Consider the following 18,599-nt stretch of genomic DNA (forward strand, 5'->3'; position numbering starts at 1 on the left):
TTCAATAACATATTTTAAAGTCAGATTGCAAACCAACAGGTGTTTATAGAAAACTTGAGAGGGAAGAAAGCTGCTGAGAGCAGCAGTGGTTAAAAATATTGTGTAATGAATCCAGCTGCATGCAGCCTAAGACAAGAACAAGAGAGGTTAATGAAGACAAAGGAGAAAACATTCCTGCATTGCTAAGTCTAATTTTTTATGAAAATCCCAGAGTACATAATGCTTTCATTAACAATCACTGTGTTCATGCCAAATTAACTATAATGTAAAAGGTACACCAGGTTATTCAATCTCTGTTTTGACTATCTACATCGCTGCTGATATAGTCCTTTATTACTACCAGTTGCTTCTGAAGTGTAAAACCAACATATATATCCACTGGTCTGAAAATACTATAAACTGGAAAAAGCCTCTGAAAACAATACTATATTTACCACTGTTGTTATGAGCTGAATCTGTTTTGAATCAGAATCAGAAAAACAAATACAAAGGTGTTTACTTTTTTCTATTAAAATTTTATGAGGCAGACGGTTACAATACATTATAATTCACCTAGGATACATTAACAAGACTATTTTAGCTTTCATAAATGGGTCTCTCTTAGAAAACAAACCATATACCATAAATACACATCATTCATACATTATAACAAACAGTACATTTTCTGTATCTTAATATTCCTTTTTTTCTTTCATTCTGTATTTTTGTAATGGAATACAAATCCTAGAAATTTTTTTTATAAAAACACACTTGATACTAGTGAAAAATAAAACCAAATTATGTGGACTAGAAGCAAAACGTGATCTGATACCTACCAGAAATTCATAGGTTAAAAACTGAATACTAGCAAAAGATGAGCAAAGGAAATCAAGGATAGCAAGTAGAGTTGCAGTTGTAACTTCTTTAATGGCTCCATATCTCTGTAAAGGTTTTTCAGAAATGGGACAGAAATCACAACAAAACCATATCTGGATGATCCAGTCCTGGCTAAGAAACAAAAAAAAGTCACCAATTTTCTGGTAATTAGATAGTTTTTTCCTTTATATTTCCTGACCACTAGATAGAACTAAGCACAAATTCCTCACAAATGAAACTGTCATGTTTTGTACTGAACCATCAGGGTTGTCTGTGGTTGACGTAAATCAAGATCACAGATATTTTATATTTTGAAGAAAAGCTCTTACTTCAATGTTCAGTCATTGTTTCTTCTGGAAGGAGCTGAGTGTTCTCTACTTCCCCCAATCCTCAGTGAATCACAAGGTTACAAATAAATTCCAGTTACTATGCATTAAATATATATTATTACATTAATTTTTATTAACTAAAACAAATATCTAGGAATGACAAAGCTATACTAAAATGGAATAAGAGCTTTAAAAGTTTTGATAGAAGAATATTAATTTGGTTTAGCTCAGCTTTATATACATAGATCAGATCAATAATGCAGTAATTCAGTATGTATTTCTAATAAAAAGGCAATGTAAATAAACAGAAGATGATGGTTTCATTAAAAATATGAACGGTGCATCAGGATAAACAGCTGGGTTACATAATACCATCAATCCAAAGAAAACCGACTATGGATATCAGCTAGAAAATTGTAGAAGCAACAAGTTTTTCAGTTTGTAGGTAAAGGGATCCTGACTTGGTGAGTAAGAACTTTCACCATCAAAATAACTTTTTAATAAATAGATTTTTTTTCTTGACTAAATAAAACCCAGAGGCTTTTCAACTCAGGTTAGATAAAGGATTTCATTCAACCAAAAATGGAGAATTTGTTTTAAGGAACTTGTCATGAGAGGAACTTACAAATGCTCAAAGCTGCCCAGAGAACAACTCCTTGCTTAGTGCTCACATCATTACCACCAGGTCTCATGTCATTCACCCACAGTGGAGGAGATGTCATTTAATTCCCTCTTCAGCCTGAAGGACCTGCAACTAAACAGCCCAGAAGAGAATTAAGGGCTACTGGTGTAGTACAATTTAAGGTGAAACATCCTCCTTTTTTTTGTTTTTGGAGCAGCCCTTTGCATAGACTGCTTCAAAGAGGGTATGAGCTCCTAACCCACAGGTGGTGGCAGGAGGTGGTAGGAGGGAATACCCCTGAGGCAGGATAAAAAAACAGATTTTGAACTTCTTTCAGTGGTTCTGTGAAATCATTGCCTTGGCTTTTATTTTAATATCTGAAAACTAACCGGAAATGTCAAAACATGTTAGAAGTTTCATGAGACAAACTGTTTTGACATTTTGAAAACATTATCACTCCCATTTAATCTAAAACTATTTTTTCCAATTCTGTCCAAATTCTGAAAGCATCAAGTACCATCTTGCTACATTTGTAGCAACAAAACCAAAAACTTTCACAATTCTAGTCAACAAGATTGCCCTACAAAGATCCCAAGCAGAATTTGGTCTAAATAATAAAATCAGAGTTATATCTATTATGCTTTTAGTCATTATCAATAACCTTCCATCACAAGAATGTTCCTCTCTAGACTGTTTTTTCCTGTTTCTCTCAGTTTCCACTCATCATCTCCAACTGTTATCTATCTTTGCATATAATTTTCATTTTCTTTCTTTTGCCTTTCCTTGCTAGTAGCAAGGCCCAAAGGACTTTGATCTCTTCTGTCCACCGTGACTCTCTTGCAAGTTCACCAGCTTGTAGTGATCATTCTTCTAAGAAAATTAATATACAAATAGAAAAGATAGCATATGAAATTTAAATACCATCGGAAGGAAATCGCCACTTTTTATGGAGAGCAGATTAATAAATTAAGTGCATTTTCAAGATGATATGTGTCAGAAAACAGATTTAGCTTTAGGCTGTCTGCACTGAGATATTATGCCTTTATTTAAACTGTGCACTGAGGACCTACCTCCTTCTGAACTGCTTGAATGGGAAGTGTGAAGCAGGGCCACCATGGAGCCACCAAAAGTGGAATGGAACCCACTAACAAGCAGAGACCGTGTACGTGCAGCCAAGACCACAACCCAGCCCCAGCTGGAGGAAGATATGAGTTGTCTTCTTGAATCTTATCAGCCGCATCTTCTGTGTGTACGACATGACACAACACAGTATGTTGGAAGGAAACAAGGACCTATATAAAAACAAGCCTTTTTTCTTCAAAAATAACGGTTGGAATACATGCAACAAAAAAGAAAATTTCACAATGTATTTGCTACGCAGTGTACTGCACAGCTACCACAACATGAAAATAATAATGAAAAGCAGCATCCATGGCAAGCTCTGAAAAGTTACTCCATAAGCAGTGAAAGTAACACCCAAGTTCCTATAAATCTGTGCTCTTTTCAAGCCCTAAACTCCCAACACCAATCCCAGCTCACCTGTCAGTTCTGCTGACATGGCCACTGAAGGAAAGACACAATATCTGAGGGCCCATCAGCAACATCCACTGGCCAACCTGCCACGGAACATTGAGCAGTGAAGTCCTCCACTGCTTTCTCTCTGAATTGGTCTTGCTCTTTTACCTTATGATAGATTTCACAAAAAATAGTAAGAAGGTATTGCATATAAATTAAATTTTTAACCACCCATACTTCCATTCTGTAGTTGCCCTCAAAGTTTGAGTAAGAAAGCCAGCACCCCACGGGTTGGAGCTGCGGTGCCACCTGCTCCCCAGCCCCCTGAGAGCCCATCCTATCCTTCACCCCCATTTCTCCCAGAGACAAGGCAATCATTCATGGCAATCGAGATTTCGGCTGTACCTCAAGTGGGATTTTTAGCAAGGCCTTGGCATCAGCAGAGTTCATACCCAAGCACTGTTTCAGTCCCACACACGTGCCATGTTCCCCTTCCTTAGCAACACTTCTCACCCACGAGAACTGGGGAACAGCTAGGTATATTTTCTACTTTTCAACACCATTTCCAGTGAGCATTTTTCCCTCCCACGAGACAGCAGCTGGCAGGCTGTGTTGCCTCCCACGTGAGGCACATCTCCCACCACCACCATTTCCAACTCCCCAGGGTTCCTCGCAGTTACCAGGGGCTGGTGACCCACCAGGCAGCCTGGCAGGCCCCTCTCCCTTGGGAAGGTCCCAGGCTGTGGGAGGCTTTGCTCTCTTCCCCCTCCTCCCTCACCCGGAGGGCAAGGAACCGCTTCACGAAGGCTATGGCACACTCATCCTGCCCCGAGGCCCTCCCTCTCCGCCTGGGGTCTGTCAGCGAGCCCCCTCCAGCAGGATGGTGACAGTGATAGGGTCAGCAACTGCCCTTTGGCTGCCATCTTGCCTCCCATCCCCACCCTGGCGGCCATCAGGGCACTGTTTGTGTTATTCAGTGATAGAAGACCAACGTAGGCATGGCAGCAGGACCAGGAGGGGGGGGATATGCTTTCGAGCCTTGTGGGGCTCTGCCCAAGGGCTGCCATAGCGCTCGGTGGGCTTCAGACGTGGACTTCTCACCCTAGGGCACACTCCCTCATGCAGCCTCTGAGGGAGAGATGCTACGTTGTTCAGATATGAGAGATTTGGCACTGAATAGGAGAATGTTCCAAGGCAATAGATGTAGCAAGAAACACTTAGATCTGAGGGAATTTTTTCCTTTTCAGTTACATTTTTTATTTGTTGAATTCTCTTCCAGAAAATCATCAGTGCTATATACAACAAATGCATGCGTCTGCATTTACATAATTTTATATCATATTCTTGCCTAAGTTGCTATTCAATCATGATAAATATATGCAATCTTTACCACACCTGGCATTGATATTTAAAAACCTCACAGTGCACTGTAAACAAGGATGGATTGCACCAGCCAAGGCAGTACCGGTTTCATGTCATGCCATATCAATGCCCTTCCTCAAGGGATCTTCAGCTCCAGCACTGCCCTTCTTGGCCCTTTGCATTACCACTGAACGATGTGGTTAGTGATCCATGTTCCGCTGGCTCTTCAGCCATGAACTTTAAAAAAACCCAATCAATGTAAACAGCAAGCTGCAAATTGCATTAATTTACACAGCCGTAGGAGTGCAATGTCCCACACATCCAGACACCATCACAGCTTATGCTCCCATTGCAGCAGAACTGCAGAGGACTGGTAGGTACTTCAGCAAACTGCAAACAGTGGTGCTCCTCTCCTCCATCCTGCCCCTCTGCCCTCCAGCTCCTGCTCCTGTCTGCCTCGCCATCTCACCATGACTGCTACAGTGTGGTGAACCTCGCTCAATGAGCAGAAGGTCCACTGAGGATTTACTGAAAACTCATGACTGCGTAAAACTAATCGCGTTTATTATAAATATTCCTATATTCATAGCGAGTCAGATGCTGACTCAGTAAAAATTCTGGCTGAATTAAGTCAGAATTTAGTCTTATTTTTAGATATAGTCCTTAACAATTTCTGAAGCTACTAAAGTAAACTTTGTATATGCATATTTGTGCCAGTAGATCCATTCCTAAGGAAACTTTGCTAATGGTAGCTAAATACCAAGAAACGCATCATGTTTTTTCACTGATCAAGTTCCAACAAACAGTGTTGGAATAATTGCAGTTCTGTACAGTTTGCCACCTTTTAAAAAATGGAGTGTGAAGCATGAAAAGACGTTCACCAGATTGTCAGCTTTGGTGGATTCCAGCACCTGAATCCTGTGCCAAATGAAGAGAAGAGTCTCTCAAGCAAAGCTCCATTCTCTGTTCAGAAGATAATTTCAGGAGATGTCACAAAAACCTTTCTGTGGATATTTCAGTGCTGTCTTTAATTAATAATTTTCTTTTTTTCTAATATTCTCTTTAGTAGACATGTCACTGTTGGCTTTGACCAGCCTCAACCTTGGTGTAAGCAACTCCCAAGGAGCAGCTGGGCAAAGATTACAAGACCTAAAACCTGAGCCCAGCTATGTCAGCAGCCTTGTGCCTGTTTCTTCATTTCTCTGTTTGCTTCCCTTGCTGTGCTTTGCTCAAAATGCCATCTCTTTAGGTTAATATTGTCACGGCATGACTTGTCTGCAACAAAAGCACAGTGGAGACCTATACTTAAATAGGATTTCCGGGTAGAAGTAATTAACAGAAACAACATAAATGTAAGTAGAATGAGTCCGGACGTAACCTGATTCATTTACTTAGTACTTTTGGGATATTTCAGTGATGTAGGATGGATGAGGTGTGATTTTTCCTTAGAAAACAACAAGGGTTCCTCTGTAAACTTCACTTTCCTGTTAATTCTAAGAGAGTGCACTTTAGAAGAGCGTAAATGTTAAGAGAGGTGAGTAAGATTTCAGTTTTCCACAGGACGGTGTTATTCTTTTAACTTAATTCTTTTTCTGAAAGGAGTTGTAGATCATGGGAGCTCCCTTAGAGGTGCAGAGAAGCCCAAATGACTTGCTGTCACAGGCACAGTGACACTGGTTTGGGTTGCTCGGTGAGAAGAGTCCTTCAGTAATGATGTTTTTCAACTTGTATTATATAGTAAAAGAAGATCCATTGTCAGTCAGAATTTCACTAGTCTGTCTTGAATGATAAATGTCAGAGTTTGTCCTTGAACTACGTTTATTGTATTTCTTGTACCTCATGCACCATAGGTCCTTCATTATCTTCACAAAATAACTTCTGAACTTCACCCCAATAAATGCATAGAGCACAGGGTTCACACAACAGTGTAAAAATGCTATGACTTCAGTGGTGTATTTTGCATAGGCCATCATGTTGTCATTGTCACAAGATTTGTCTATCTTGCCCATATTTATGGCTGCCACAAGAAGAACAATGTTATAAGGTACCTGGCAAACTAGGAAAACAGCTACAATTAATACGATCACACGGATTGCTTTGTTTCTTTTGGAATTCTGAGCTTGTTGTAAGGATTTGACAATGAACGTGTAGCAAAAGATCATGAATATGAAAGGTATAAAAAATCCAAATCCAACTTGTAGACACAGCAGCAGTGATTTCAACATTGTGCTTTCAGACATTCTGTCAAATCTGTGATCACAAATCTCTTTGGTTTCATTGGTGGAGAAGCTGTAACTCTCACTGTATAGAAAAGAGGAACTAGAGATTAAAATTGATGATACCCACACAACCAAACAAATGAATTTACTATAGGCGAGCGTTCTTGCCCTGAGTTTAAAGGACTTTGTTGCCTGTACAATAGCAATGTAGCGGTCCACACTGATAAAGGCCAAAAGCAGCATGCCACAGCTGAAGTTGATTGCATAGATGCCTCTGGTCATTTTGCAAATGAAATCACCGAAAATCCATTTGTCAGCAGCATAATTCACTGCCCACAGTGGGAGAGTGAGAACAAACAGTATGTCTGCTATGGCCATGTTGAAGAGGTACACATCCGTCATGGACTTGGTTCTTTCATATAAAGCAAAGGTCATCACTACAAAGATGTTACCAACTAGGCCGATGACACAAATCAAGGAATACGCAACTGGCAGAAACGCTTTTGTGAAGTTCCTGACTTCCAACTTAGAACAAGGTTGTGTGATTAGAGAAGCATAGTCTGAATAATACGGGTAATCTGTGGTATGAGTCTCCGTCTGTAAAAAAGATCATCAGTTAACACATAGGAGTTAATCACTAATTCTGTATAGCAGAAAGACGATAGATAACAAAGTCATACAAATACAAGGTACTTTGCAAATCTTTTGAAAATTAGTATGCAAGTATTATATGGCTTGCTGATTTGAAAGGGAAGTGACTTTTGTCTCATGATAACTGTAATAATTCTGTCCAGTCCTTCCCCTGTCTCAGCTTCAAGCCTCTATCAAATTCATCTCAAGATAGTCCACACCACTGGTGTTTCCTCCAATGCTGCATGTTTTACACTGTTTCCACCCACCACACACCCCAGCTACAAATACATTTAACACTGCAGAGGAGACTTGTAAGAACTAACTAGGGAATTTCATGAAATCTTAACTAAAATATGAACATGAAGATAATCTCTTTGAATGGCCCAAAGTTTGCCATCTTTAAATACATTATGCAGATTAGTCTGCCGTCACAGAAGACTCTACAGTGTAAAAGTCTGAATTTGAAGCAGGGGTCTAGACTTCCTTTATCATTAAGGAAGGGGAACAGCCCTTTCTAGCATGTTATACATTTCATATTAGTGTAGCTTGGCTAAATCAAGCCCCAAAATGATTACTTCTCTCCACTCAGCTGGAGAGCCAACCCAGTATGGCTAGCCTGAGACACAGTTACCTGCACCACAAGCACCAAACCAGGAGTTACATTAGGAGAGTGCAAACCCAATAAACAGCATGCTCTGACAGTGAACGGTACTGTCTGAAACGTCTCTTCAGCTAATCACTCCTGAGATTCGGGCATTTGGACCAGCAGCCTCAAAGATCTGGGACTTCCAAATTCACGGCTTCATTGATGTACTAATATAGTTTACCAATTAAGTACTTACAAAATTCATTTTGGCAGTACACTTCTCAGAAAGAAAAATATGTTGAGAAGAACTTCAAAATACTTTCCCAAGGATTTCTGAAAAGAAAATAAAGTAGATTAGGTTGAATAAACAGCACAAGAAATGTGAACAAGTAGAAAAACGCAATTGGAAATAAAACATTTATTCAAAGAGGAATCTCATCACTTCAACTATATCAACAATACACAGGAGCATCTCAACAAATCACATATCTCTGCAGCACAATGTGCAGTTGTGGCAAGTGGATGGCTTGTGTCAGTATCATTCAGAGCACAATCTTACATGTGGAGTGTTTATTCACAGAGCTAATAAATGATATAAGAGAATATGTGACTCTTACTTCACATTGACTTTGTACCACAAGAAATTGGAGTAAATTAGATTTCACTTTCAGAAACTCTTTATGAAAATGGCAATCAGTGTATTGTGGGAAATATGGAACAAATAAACAGCACTACCTTAGTATAGTCCATAACAGTAATACGGTACGGTACGGTACTTTAACTTTTTTTTTTTTTTTTTTTTAACTCTGGTATTTTATCCGTTTGTCTCAGCACTTTTAACATCGCATTACTTTTCCTTTTTTATTACACTAGTGAGGTAAATTAAGAGTGCCAGGATGATTGCTTTTTATAGTATATAGTACACAACCCATGAACAGACCAGACTGAGCACTGGTGTTCTTTTGTTTGTGTTCAGTGCACAAATCTTTGTGTTATTCACTGCACTCTATGAAAATAATGTATTTTCTTTGTCACTGTGATACCTAAGTATTTTACAAATTGTAACTAATTAATTTCCACAACACCCTGTGGCGAGGAGGTCTTATTACCTTTATTTTACAGGGAAGGAATCTAAGCACTGAGTCATTACAGTAAGTATCTACTTGAGATGTTCAGTTTGAGACAGCTGTCCCCCCGCTAACATCACTTTTGAGAGTGCTTAGCATTATGAAGGACTTCAGCTATGTAAAGGATTAAATCCATTGACTCTGTCTGCAGCCAGGCTCACACTTCTGCAAATCAGATCACAGAGTCTGAAGTCATGAAATGGGGAACATCCCATTGGTGGCCACAGGCTCAAAGCTGGGCTTAAATAACTTGTTTAACCTCACACAGGAATGCACGGGTGGGAGATTTAGTTCCTTGGCATTCCCCTGCATGAGTTCAGTCCTCCTCTTCTTTCCGTTAGCTGCTCTGTAAGAATGGCACCTACCAGCGATGCAGTGATTGCAGGGACTGGAGGACATGAGGTCCCATATTTGCTAAGGCTGCGAATGGCAGTTTCATCCAGAGTTTCTCTGCTTTTTGTTAGTTGTGCTGCTCTAATTAGTGCATATGGGTCAACTTTAAGTCTAGACAAACAAATCCTTCCTGTTTGGGAATTACCTCAGTTTTGAAAGAGAGACAGAGAGATAATCTGTAAAAGTGGGGCAGATGCAGTGCAGATATAACAGGGAAGCTGGGGGAGGGAAAGGACTGAACACTCTCCAAAAGCATTATGAGGATGAGACTCCCTATGACTCATCTGGGGAGGCTGGCTCATGACAGAAGGCTGCAGATGGGTAAAGACCCGTACCATATGATGTTGCTTAAGTATCACAGCTTCTCTGGCTTTCCGGTCCTTTAAATAGATCTTTAACCACCTCTCCAGCTTCCTCTACTGGCTTTTCAAAGCTGACTTGTAGAAGCTACAGGAATATAAAAGCCTGAAAGTGCTCCAACACCTTCTGAAGTGAGCTTTAAACAATTTAAAGTGTCTCTCAGAAGCGCAAAGCTGTACAAGGCAAGCAGCTAAGTTGTACGGTTCACCTGGGGCTGTGGTCCCTTAGCCCATCTTTGACCAACTCCAGTCTCTGTCTGCTGGTTTACCCTCCTCTGAGCGCAGCCAGGCAGCTGCTCGGGCCCTTGCTTGGTGTTTCTGCTACCCTTTGCTCTTGGCTGCAACCACAGTAACTCTCCAGTTAGACAGCACTAAAGGGGTACCTATCTAGGTTCTTATTTTAGAAACTGTTCCTTTATTGTTGCAAGAAAAATACCTTTCTAGGTAGCTGTCATTCATGTCTTTCTAGGACATACACGGTTAAAATACACAAAGAGAGCCTGGCAGCATATATTCTCCATAAAACAGTCACTCTTCATTCCATTTAGCCAAAGCCACTCTCAAACATTAGTGTAACGTGTGGAAGGAAGAAGACAAGGTGAAGGCATTTAAAAGAAAGGGAGCACAAGTGTTTCCTACAGCCTGCAAGGCGAACTAAGAAAGGAGATCTCATCAGATTAGCACTGAAGAAGGGCTCTGTAGTCCTCAGAAGAGCTCAGCAGAAAGCCTGTAGGGAACAACAACTACTCACCACGGGAGAGCTGCGTACTCTCCCTGATGCCACAGGAATTCACAAAGGCACCACCAGTCACACATTTATTCCGAAAAGGACTTCACTGTCCAGCAAAAGCTTCCTCAGAACGGTTCGTATGAGAGTAGCAGAGAAGGACTCAAACTGAAACCAGAATTGCAGAGATCAGATTTAGGACCTGATTTAAATCTCTGGAGCTGATTTCCTCTTCTGAATTTGAAACAGCATTCACTGAAGTCATTAAGAAGATGCACTGGCTGCAAAGGAAGTCGAATCACAACTCCTATAAACACAATTTTCTTTTCAATTTAAATCTTTCTAACAGTCTTTCAATAGGCACCTTTATAATTTGTGATCTGAGTATTTATGGCTTTATTTAGCATCAAGGTATTAGTTAATTATAAAAAAAATAAACACCCATATATGTAAGGGGGCATGTGTTTGTTCTAACATCATTTATATACTACATATGAGCATATGTCTATGCATGTGCACACAAACATACTTATGTTCTGAATATTAAATAAAATATATAGGCCTTGCATTTTTAGCTTACTATTTTTCCACTTTATCCACATTATCATATTTCTTTTCACTCTGAAAGCAATATGTGAGTACTCAAAAGTAAGACTAAACTACAATCTCAAATATGAATACATTACTTGAATCACACAAGCAGAAGACAATGGATAAAGAAAGATCTCAGGAAAAAGACAGATTTCTATAAGGAAAAAAATTCTCAGTACTTGGAGGGAATCAATAAGTATTTTTTAAGCATTTCCCACCATTGTGAGTACACTCCTACTTACGTGTTCAGTTTAATACATTCATCACACATACATACATTTTAGATTATCTATTTTATTTTAGTACTTACCAGATATGAAAATTGTCTGAAGATCAGGTGAAAGAGGATGTGTGATTCTGTTACATTCTTTTGTGGCTGCCTCAAGCACATTTACCATCAGCCTCAACAGAAGTACACTTTAGTTCAAAAAACAAGAAATAACAGCACTAGTTAAAGGTACAGAGTTAAATTGAAATAATCACCACTTCCTCCTGACAAGCAATAACAATAACCTGCTTTTTTATGTAAAGGAAAATATTTAACCTTATCTGTGCTGGAAACATGCAAGCCAGAGGCAAATCATTTACTAATTAGGCTACCTACGTAATGATATTATTTTTTAAAAAATCAAGCTAGCTTTAGAATCATAAAAAGTAGCGTGTTAATTGACACTGTGCTCAGAACACATCCTGAACGATAGCCTGTTTTTGCAAAGGGTGCACTTAATGTCATGCAGGTGAGTAGTTTAATCATCAAACATTTAAATCAACAAGATCACTTACAGTAGAACTACAAAACTGAGACAAGTGTTAATTACTGAATTGAATAATTGCTGTTTTCTGAAGAAAAAATAATAATCTGGTGTATGTCAAGGTGCACATTATCCAAATGTTTTGCTCAAACTGCTAACACAAAACATGCAAATGCCCAGGTAAAGAAGGAAAATGCAATTGTATTTACATTTGCTGTTTCTGTGCATGCTCTTCAGGTCTGTTGTTAAAGTTAGCTGGAAATAAACATGAAAACATTTCATGTTATGATTCCTGAATTTTAAAAGCTATAAACTTTTCTTTTCCAGACCTTAGTCCCTGAGGACAACTTAGGTGTTTGCATTAGCAGGGAAAAAAAAATTAGTAAAAAACCCCTTCAAACTCCTTATTTATTTTAGAAATTGTGTGTGTGAATATTCAGTTGCAGCTTGTGATCTCATTAGAGACATCACATGGCATTAATACAGGCAGCCTTGTAAGACATGATTAAAATAACAGAACGCTGGACCTAAAGAAATGCAGGATGACAGATGTCACGCTTGTCATTTTTTCAAAACTGAGCGTATCACAATAGCAGTGGCTCCCTAGCAGCTTAAGTATGGCGCTGCTTTCCCCAAACCATAGCCAGTGAATGAAACAAAACTGCTGCATAGTGTCAAAATGTGACTTGATGGATCTAAAGTATCACGTCGTAATGGTTCATCATCATTTAAGCAGGCGTATTTCATTTTCTTGATGGTTGATTTTCATAGGATCCAAGACCTTGACTTCAGCGATGACAAAATCCCAACATATTTGCATAGAACAACACAGAGATACTTAAAAACCCTGAAATGTGAGTCTTGTTTTTTCCTGTATTTGTGTGCCCATGTGGACACAGTGCATGCATGTTTTGATCGTTACTGCTGAAGAGCAATCTTCACTGTTTGATGTATAGAGAGCAAAAAAAGTGTGAAATCTACCTGGATTGTGATTCAAATAACTTCAATGGGCTCACTATGAGATTAATTTGGCCTCATGATTGCTGTTTGGACTAAATCATTCCTTGTCATCACAGATTTGGGAAAGGTTATGATTAAATCCATAAAGTAATTGAGCATTTGAAGTACGGTTTGGTAAAGTCAAGTTACATGGATGAAAGAAGATGCATGAGTTTCAGTGCAGAGAAGAAGAGGTAAAGATAAAAGTTCAAGAGAAACAATTGTAGGAGATGACTAAGATTATCTCCACTTTAAATTTCTATTCATAAATCAAACTAGCAGCTGCAGTTAGAGGACCAGGGTGCAGCAATAGTCAAAAGACAGATTCCTGAAAGCTGCAAGGATATGAAAGAACAAGCCATGAGGCAGATGTTTTCCTCCCCATCTGCCCATCTTCAGAAGTAGGATGTGGCACTGAATGGACCTTTGGTCTGTGGGGCAGTTCCTGTATTCTTAGCAGCCGCCATGCTCAGCAATGTGTCTTAACCACCTGAAGCAGTCCAGATTTAGCGGCTTGCAGCCGTTACCGAAGGTCACCTATGTTTTAACGGGGCTGTGAAGACGAGCAAGGAGAGCTGAGCTGTTGGTCAGTGTGAGAGGGCAGCACAGAGGCAGGGGTGTGAGTGGGGAGGGTGCATGAGCAGCAATGTGGTAGAAGGTGCTAAACAACTGCTCTGTATTTTGGTTTTCTACATTAAGACGATTGGCAATGTGCCCAGACCTTGTGAATCTTTCGAGACATCCTTAATCACAACAGTGAACTATCTTTCCCTGTATTATTTATTTCATAATTCATAACAATTTCCATCATTAAAACTTCACAAGTTTTCAGGTCACACTTTTAAACTTTGCTAAGAGGGGCTTTTACTTTTTTTTCACTACATTTTTGTATTGTTTTGCTAACTTGCTGTTATTTGCGTGTCAAAATGTAATAATGGAAATCATCTAACTAACTTGATTTGGGTTTCAGATGAGGCTCATAAGGTATTTTTTGGACTTCCTTGGAAACAAAATACAAGCTTAATTTTTAAATCTCCTGTCCCTCAAGTGCTGCAAGGAATAGTACATTTACCTTTGATAAACTGAGGTACATATACTTTCTATAATAATGTAGCTATATATATGACAGCCTAAATCCCATTTACGGAGAATTCACTTTCTGTCTAAATGCTGTCTGAAGCAAACCACTGGTTCCCTCTCACAGTGTCTGACATTTTGAAACATGGGCTCAAATCCTGTTAAAAACAGCAAATCCAGAATAGAAGCATATTCTGTGTCGGTAAAGGAATTTGCCAATATTCCACTGTGGGCCATTTCACTGCATTTTAAGTGCTTCTTTCTCATAATTCTGGGACTGAAGAGACGGATCTGCATCTTGCAAAGCAAACTTCATTACACAAAGACAAGCCTAGCCCATGGCAGTCACATAAGCAGCAAATAATGAGTACTAGAAGTAGAAATTCCCTCTGTATTACAAAAATGTGTAGGACTTCAAATCACCAAGTCCATGGTGACTGTAGACCATATTCAAACAAGCACTTCTGCTGCTGGTAACAGCTTCCAGCAACTCTCTCAGACAATAATCTGCTTTTGGAATACTAACAGATTAGCCTGGGAAGCAGCTGAATATTATCAACACTGTTTCATGGAATGAGAGTCATAGAAAGATAAATCAGAATTATAATGGTTAATTAAAAGATGAATCAGAATTTTAGTTTATCCGTTACAAAAACTATAGCTCATCTTGTTCCATATTCAGGTGTTTTCTAACTTAAATGTATCTCATGCTTTTAGTCTGCAATATATTCAATATTCAGCATGAACAACATTCTTTCAAAAGGTGAAGAATTCACCACGTAGGTGAATGCCAAAGTTAAAACAAGCCAACTAGTCCAACTTACCTTCTCAGCACGTTTTCTTTTGACCCAGATACAAAGCCCAGACAGCCTTCCTTGCAGACGCTTTGTGCTTCACCTTCACGCTACAGCAAGTGGAAAGAGTTTTTTCTTTTTAACGCAACTATTTGAAAATCTGCATGTTATGCAAATGAAGCCCCCACAGGCAGCTACTTTCTGTTCATATGTTAGAGCTCTGAAAGGAAATTTACTCTCATTTAGCTAATATGGTTATTGCGGTTTCTCAAATCTCACCACATGTTAGTTTTCTGCCACCACTAATTAAGGAAAGAAAACATTGAAAGATAAGGAAAACAAACCCACCACCTGAGTTATTCCAGAATCCACATGTTTCTTCTGGAATTACTCAGGATGTTGGGTTTTTTTAATTCTTAGAGAAAGGCAGCACACAACCCCCACGCTGCTCCATCCTGCTTTAATGTTCATTCAGTTAAATTTAAACCAGTCTTAATGTCATTCAAAAATCTAGCCATCAGCTGAGGTTCTGGTCTCTCCATCATTCTTTTGGACAATGGAATGTAAACTATATATTTACATTCAGGTTTATATTATTGATTTTTTTAACATGACCATCCTATAATGTCAACATTTTTTTCTCATTAATTCTTTTAAACTTTCCTTCTTTTGTTTGCATTTAGCTTTTCACTCCCCATCAAACATGCTTTTCTGGTTTTGGTATTTCTGAATTTAGCTTTTTGTTCTCCCTCTTTCTTCCTCTTTCTTGTTCAGCTTTTCTAGATTTCTCTTATTTCCACCTCGTATTGTCTTCATAATTTCTCTCCAGCATTACATTTTATAGCACCACTCACTTGCTTCCCCTTTGATCTTTTTTGTTCACATTTTTAGCCTCACTCCCACTTGATTCCGCCTACCCCCTCGGGTCAGACGCAGCCCTCCTCACGCATTATGAGGTGTCGGGGACTGAAATAACATGATCCCAGCACTGACATCTGTCCCACATTGACTGGCATCCATCAGCGTGTTAATTACTTGATCATCTCTGTCAAAGCAGTTACAGAAGAGAGAGCCTCCATAAAGGCCTTCTACAGAGTATTTGCCACAGGAACAAATAGGGGTCAGGAGATTAAATAAGTAGTGGTCGTAAAGAGAGAAATTGGGAAGGAGAGGGACTGCATAATCAGTCTTTAGGTCTCTACCGTACCTCAAGACATATGATCACATTTGTAAAATCTCACAATCTACCAGTTTTCTTCCACCAACACACTTCCTATTTAATTTGAAAATGGAGGGAGACTAAGAAAAAATTGATGGGAAACAGTTTGCTGGTCATGTGAAAATTGTCAAGATTCAGAGGTGATTTCTTCTCAGCCTGAACATGGAATTTCTGAAGGAGGAGCACAGTCATACTCAGAGCACTCCTCTGCTTCACCGCAGCATCACTTCTTAGAACCAGTCTAGCTCCTCGCTGGCCTGGCTTCCAGAAAGAAGCACAAAAAGCAATAAGCGTATCTTCCCATTGATAATCACTGACTTCAGAAAAACTGGTTGGCTTTCTTTTTTTGAGAAAATGTTGATGAAAACAAAAGTTTTAAACAAAAAATTGTTGGATTTTTGATGGAAGTTTGTATAGCAAAATTGCCAGTTTAGAAAAAGCACCAAGATGCACAGGTGAGTTATTATACAGTTGTTTATGGCTTTTATTCTCTTTTGTAGCCTGAGCTTACCAATCAGACTACATTTCCTAGCTTTGGACAGAGAATGTAGGCAATGAGTAATGTCATTCCATGGTCTAAGGTCTCACAGAAGCCTGGACAGGAAAAGGATTGGAATTCATAAGGAACAACAACTCCCATGAGACAGAAGAGCAGCAATTTCCAATTAACACATTTCAATTTTTCATCAAAATGCTTCTGGGATAGCTAAAGGCATTCTGAAGGAAAAGACTGGTTTATTGAAATCCCCCCTTTTCCCATTAAAAAACAACTTAAGCAGACAATTCCCTATCAGTTTTACTCCTTTAATTTAAGAACATTTACTTGAATTATGTTGTATTTGCTCTGTTTCCTACTGTTGCCCTTCAGCTGCTTATCTTAAATGGGTTTAAGAACCATTGTTGGTGAAAGCATCTCCCAAGGTTATGCCAGAAGTAATGAACCTTTACAGAGACAGAATGATACAATCCTTGTATTGCCAAGGGGCAACTGAATGAAGATGCCAGGCACTCATAATCTCGCTTATCTACCTTTTCTGCCCACAAGAAACTCTTATATGGATCAGAAAATACATACTTGTTCCTGAAAACCTGAGGAAGAAAGTATAATATGAGTCCCAGCCCCTTATTCTCCACCACCCATGCAATGCTTTGCATACAGCTGTGCATCACACAGACATTTTCTTTTCTCAGTGCAAAGAGATTGCTTTCATTGTAAACGTCCTTTCTGAGGTCATGGAGGGGGAAAGGGACTTCATTCCAGTGTCTCCCCTGGCCAGCGGAGATTTACATATCAGAAGTACCTATTACAACATTCTTTGATCCCATCTGGGTCAACAAATCCATGAAACCAAACCCACGTTACTGCAACACTTACACAATATGTTTCTTATGAGACCAAGCTTAACACAGCAGCTATACTGAAAGGCTTAAAACCAGATTCTTGCTAAAGTGGATCTAATTCTTTTTTAATGAAATGTTTCACTACAAAGAAGACAAACTATTGCAAAATATTTCTGAATAACTGCTGCCTTCTGAAGTAAATGGTCCCCCGCAAGAAAGTTCTGCTGAATTGCCTGCCAATGTATGACTAATTTACATTAGGCTGTAGAAGACAAGGAGTTTCTGTATCAGAAATGCTGCAAACACAAGACAAAGAGACAAGCAGAGTTAAATATGCAGTTGCTGACATAATTTCTGTGTTTTTGATGCTGTAAGTCAGACCATTGTGGTAACGTTTTTTTTCTTGCTCGCTCAGTCGCTCATTCTCTGTTTCGTGTCTCATTGAAATAACTACCAAAGTAGTTTCTCAAAGCCTGTCATCAGTCTATACTCCCAAGCACTGACATTTCAACCTGAGTATGTTGAATTCATTGACCTGATTTCTTTTTAGAGTTGTACTTTCTTTATATGACTATTTTTATAAGAGAGTGACACCATGGAATGCCCCAATCACCTCTCTTTCCACAGCAGTGGCCTTCAGGGCCTGAGGAAGAGCTAAAAGACAGAGTTTAAAAGGTGCTTATGTATCTAATGATGCAATTGGTTGTTTAGTACGGAAATTTTAAGGCATCTGGGATCCTGGCTCCCACCTAAAACCACAAATGCTGAAACGGAAGAATGAAATTTGAAATTGTGTCTGCACAATATGCAGTCTCTGCATTGGCTGCATCCAGCTCAAAGATTTCTTCCCTCCCATGTTGACCAAGATGCAGCGTGTGCTTTTCAGCTCATGGACTGTGATTTCCCAATCATAAAGACAAATTGGAGGGGTTGGCTGGCCACTTCAAAGAGACAATGACTCCCTCAATTTACCTCTAAACCATAGTACAGGCTGTAACCACTAACCACACCAATGATCCGAGGCAACCCAGAGAAAAACTCCCACAAGAAATTGCTCTGCAAGAAGGAACGTCTCCTTCCAGGTCTTCTGCACAGCAGG

At 39.3% G+C, this 18,599-nt stretch overlaps 1 protein-coding gene across 1 annotated transcript; it reads right to left on the reverse strand.

The window, feature by feature from the left end:
* Positions 1 to 6,352: 6,352 nt before the first annotated feature.
* Positions 6,353 to 7,499, reverse strand: CCR6 (chemokine (C-C motif) receptor 6; the record flags this gene model as incomplete). Its single annotated transcript, XM_009694689.1, has 1 exon — positions 6,353 to 7,499. A coding segment is annotated over one exon (1,086 nt), but the record flags the coding sequence as incomplete, so codon positions are not given.
* Between the last annotated feature and the right edge of the window lie 11,100 nt (positions 7,500 to 18,599).

This window comes from Cariama cristata, unplaced genomic scaffold, assembly GCF_000690535.1.
Source record: "Cariama cristata isolate BGI_N322 unplaced genomic scaffold, ASM69053v1 scaffold15762, whole genome shotgun sequence".
NCBI lineage: Eukaryota > Metazoa > Chordata > Aves > Cariamiformes > Cariamidae > Cariama > Cariama cristata.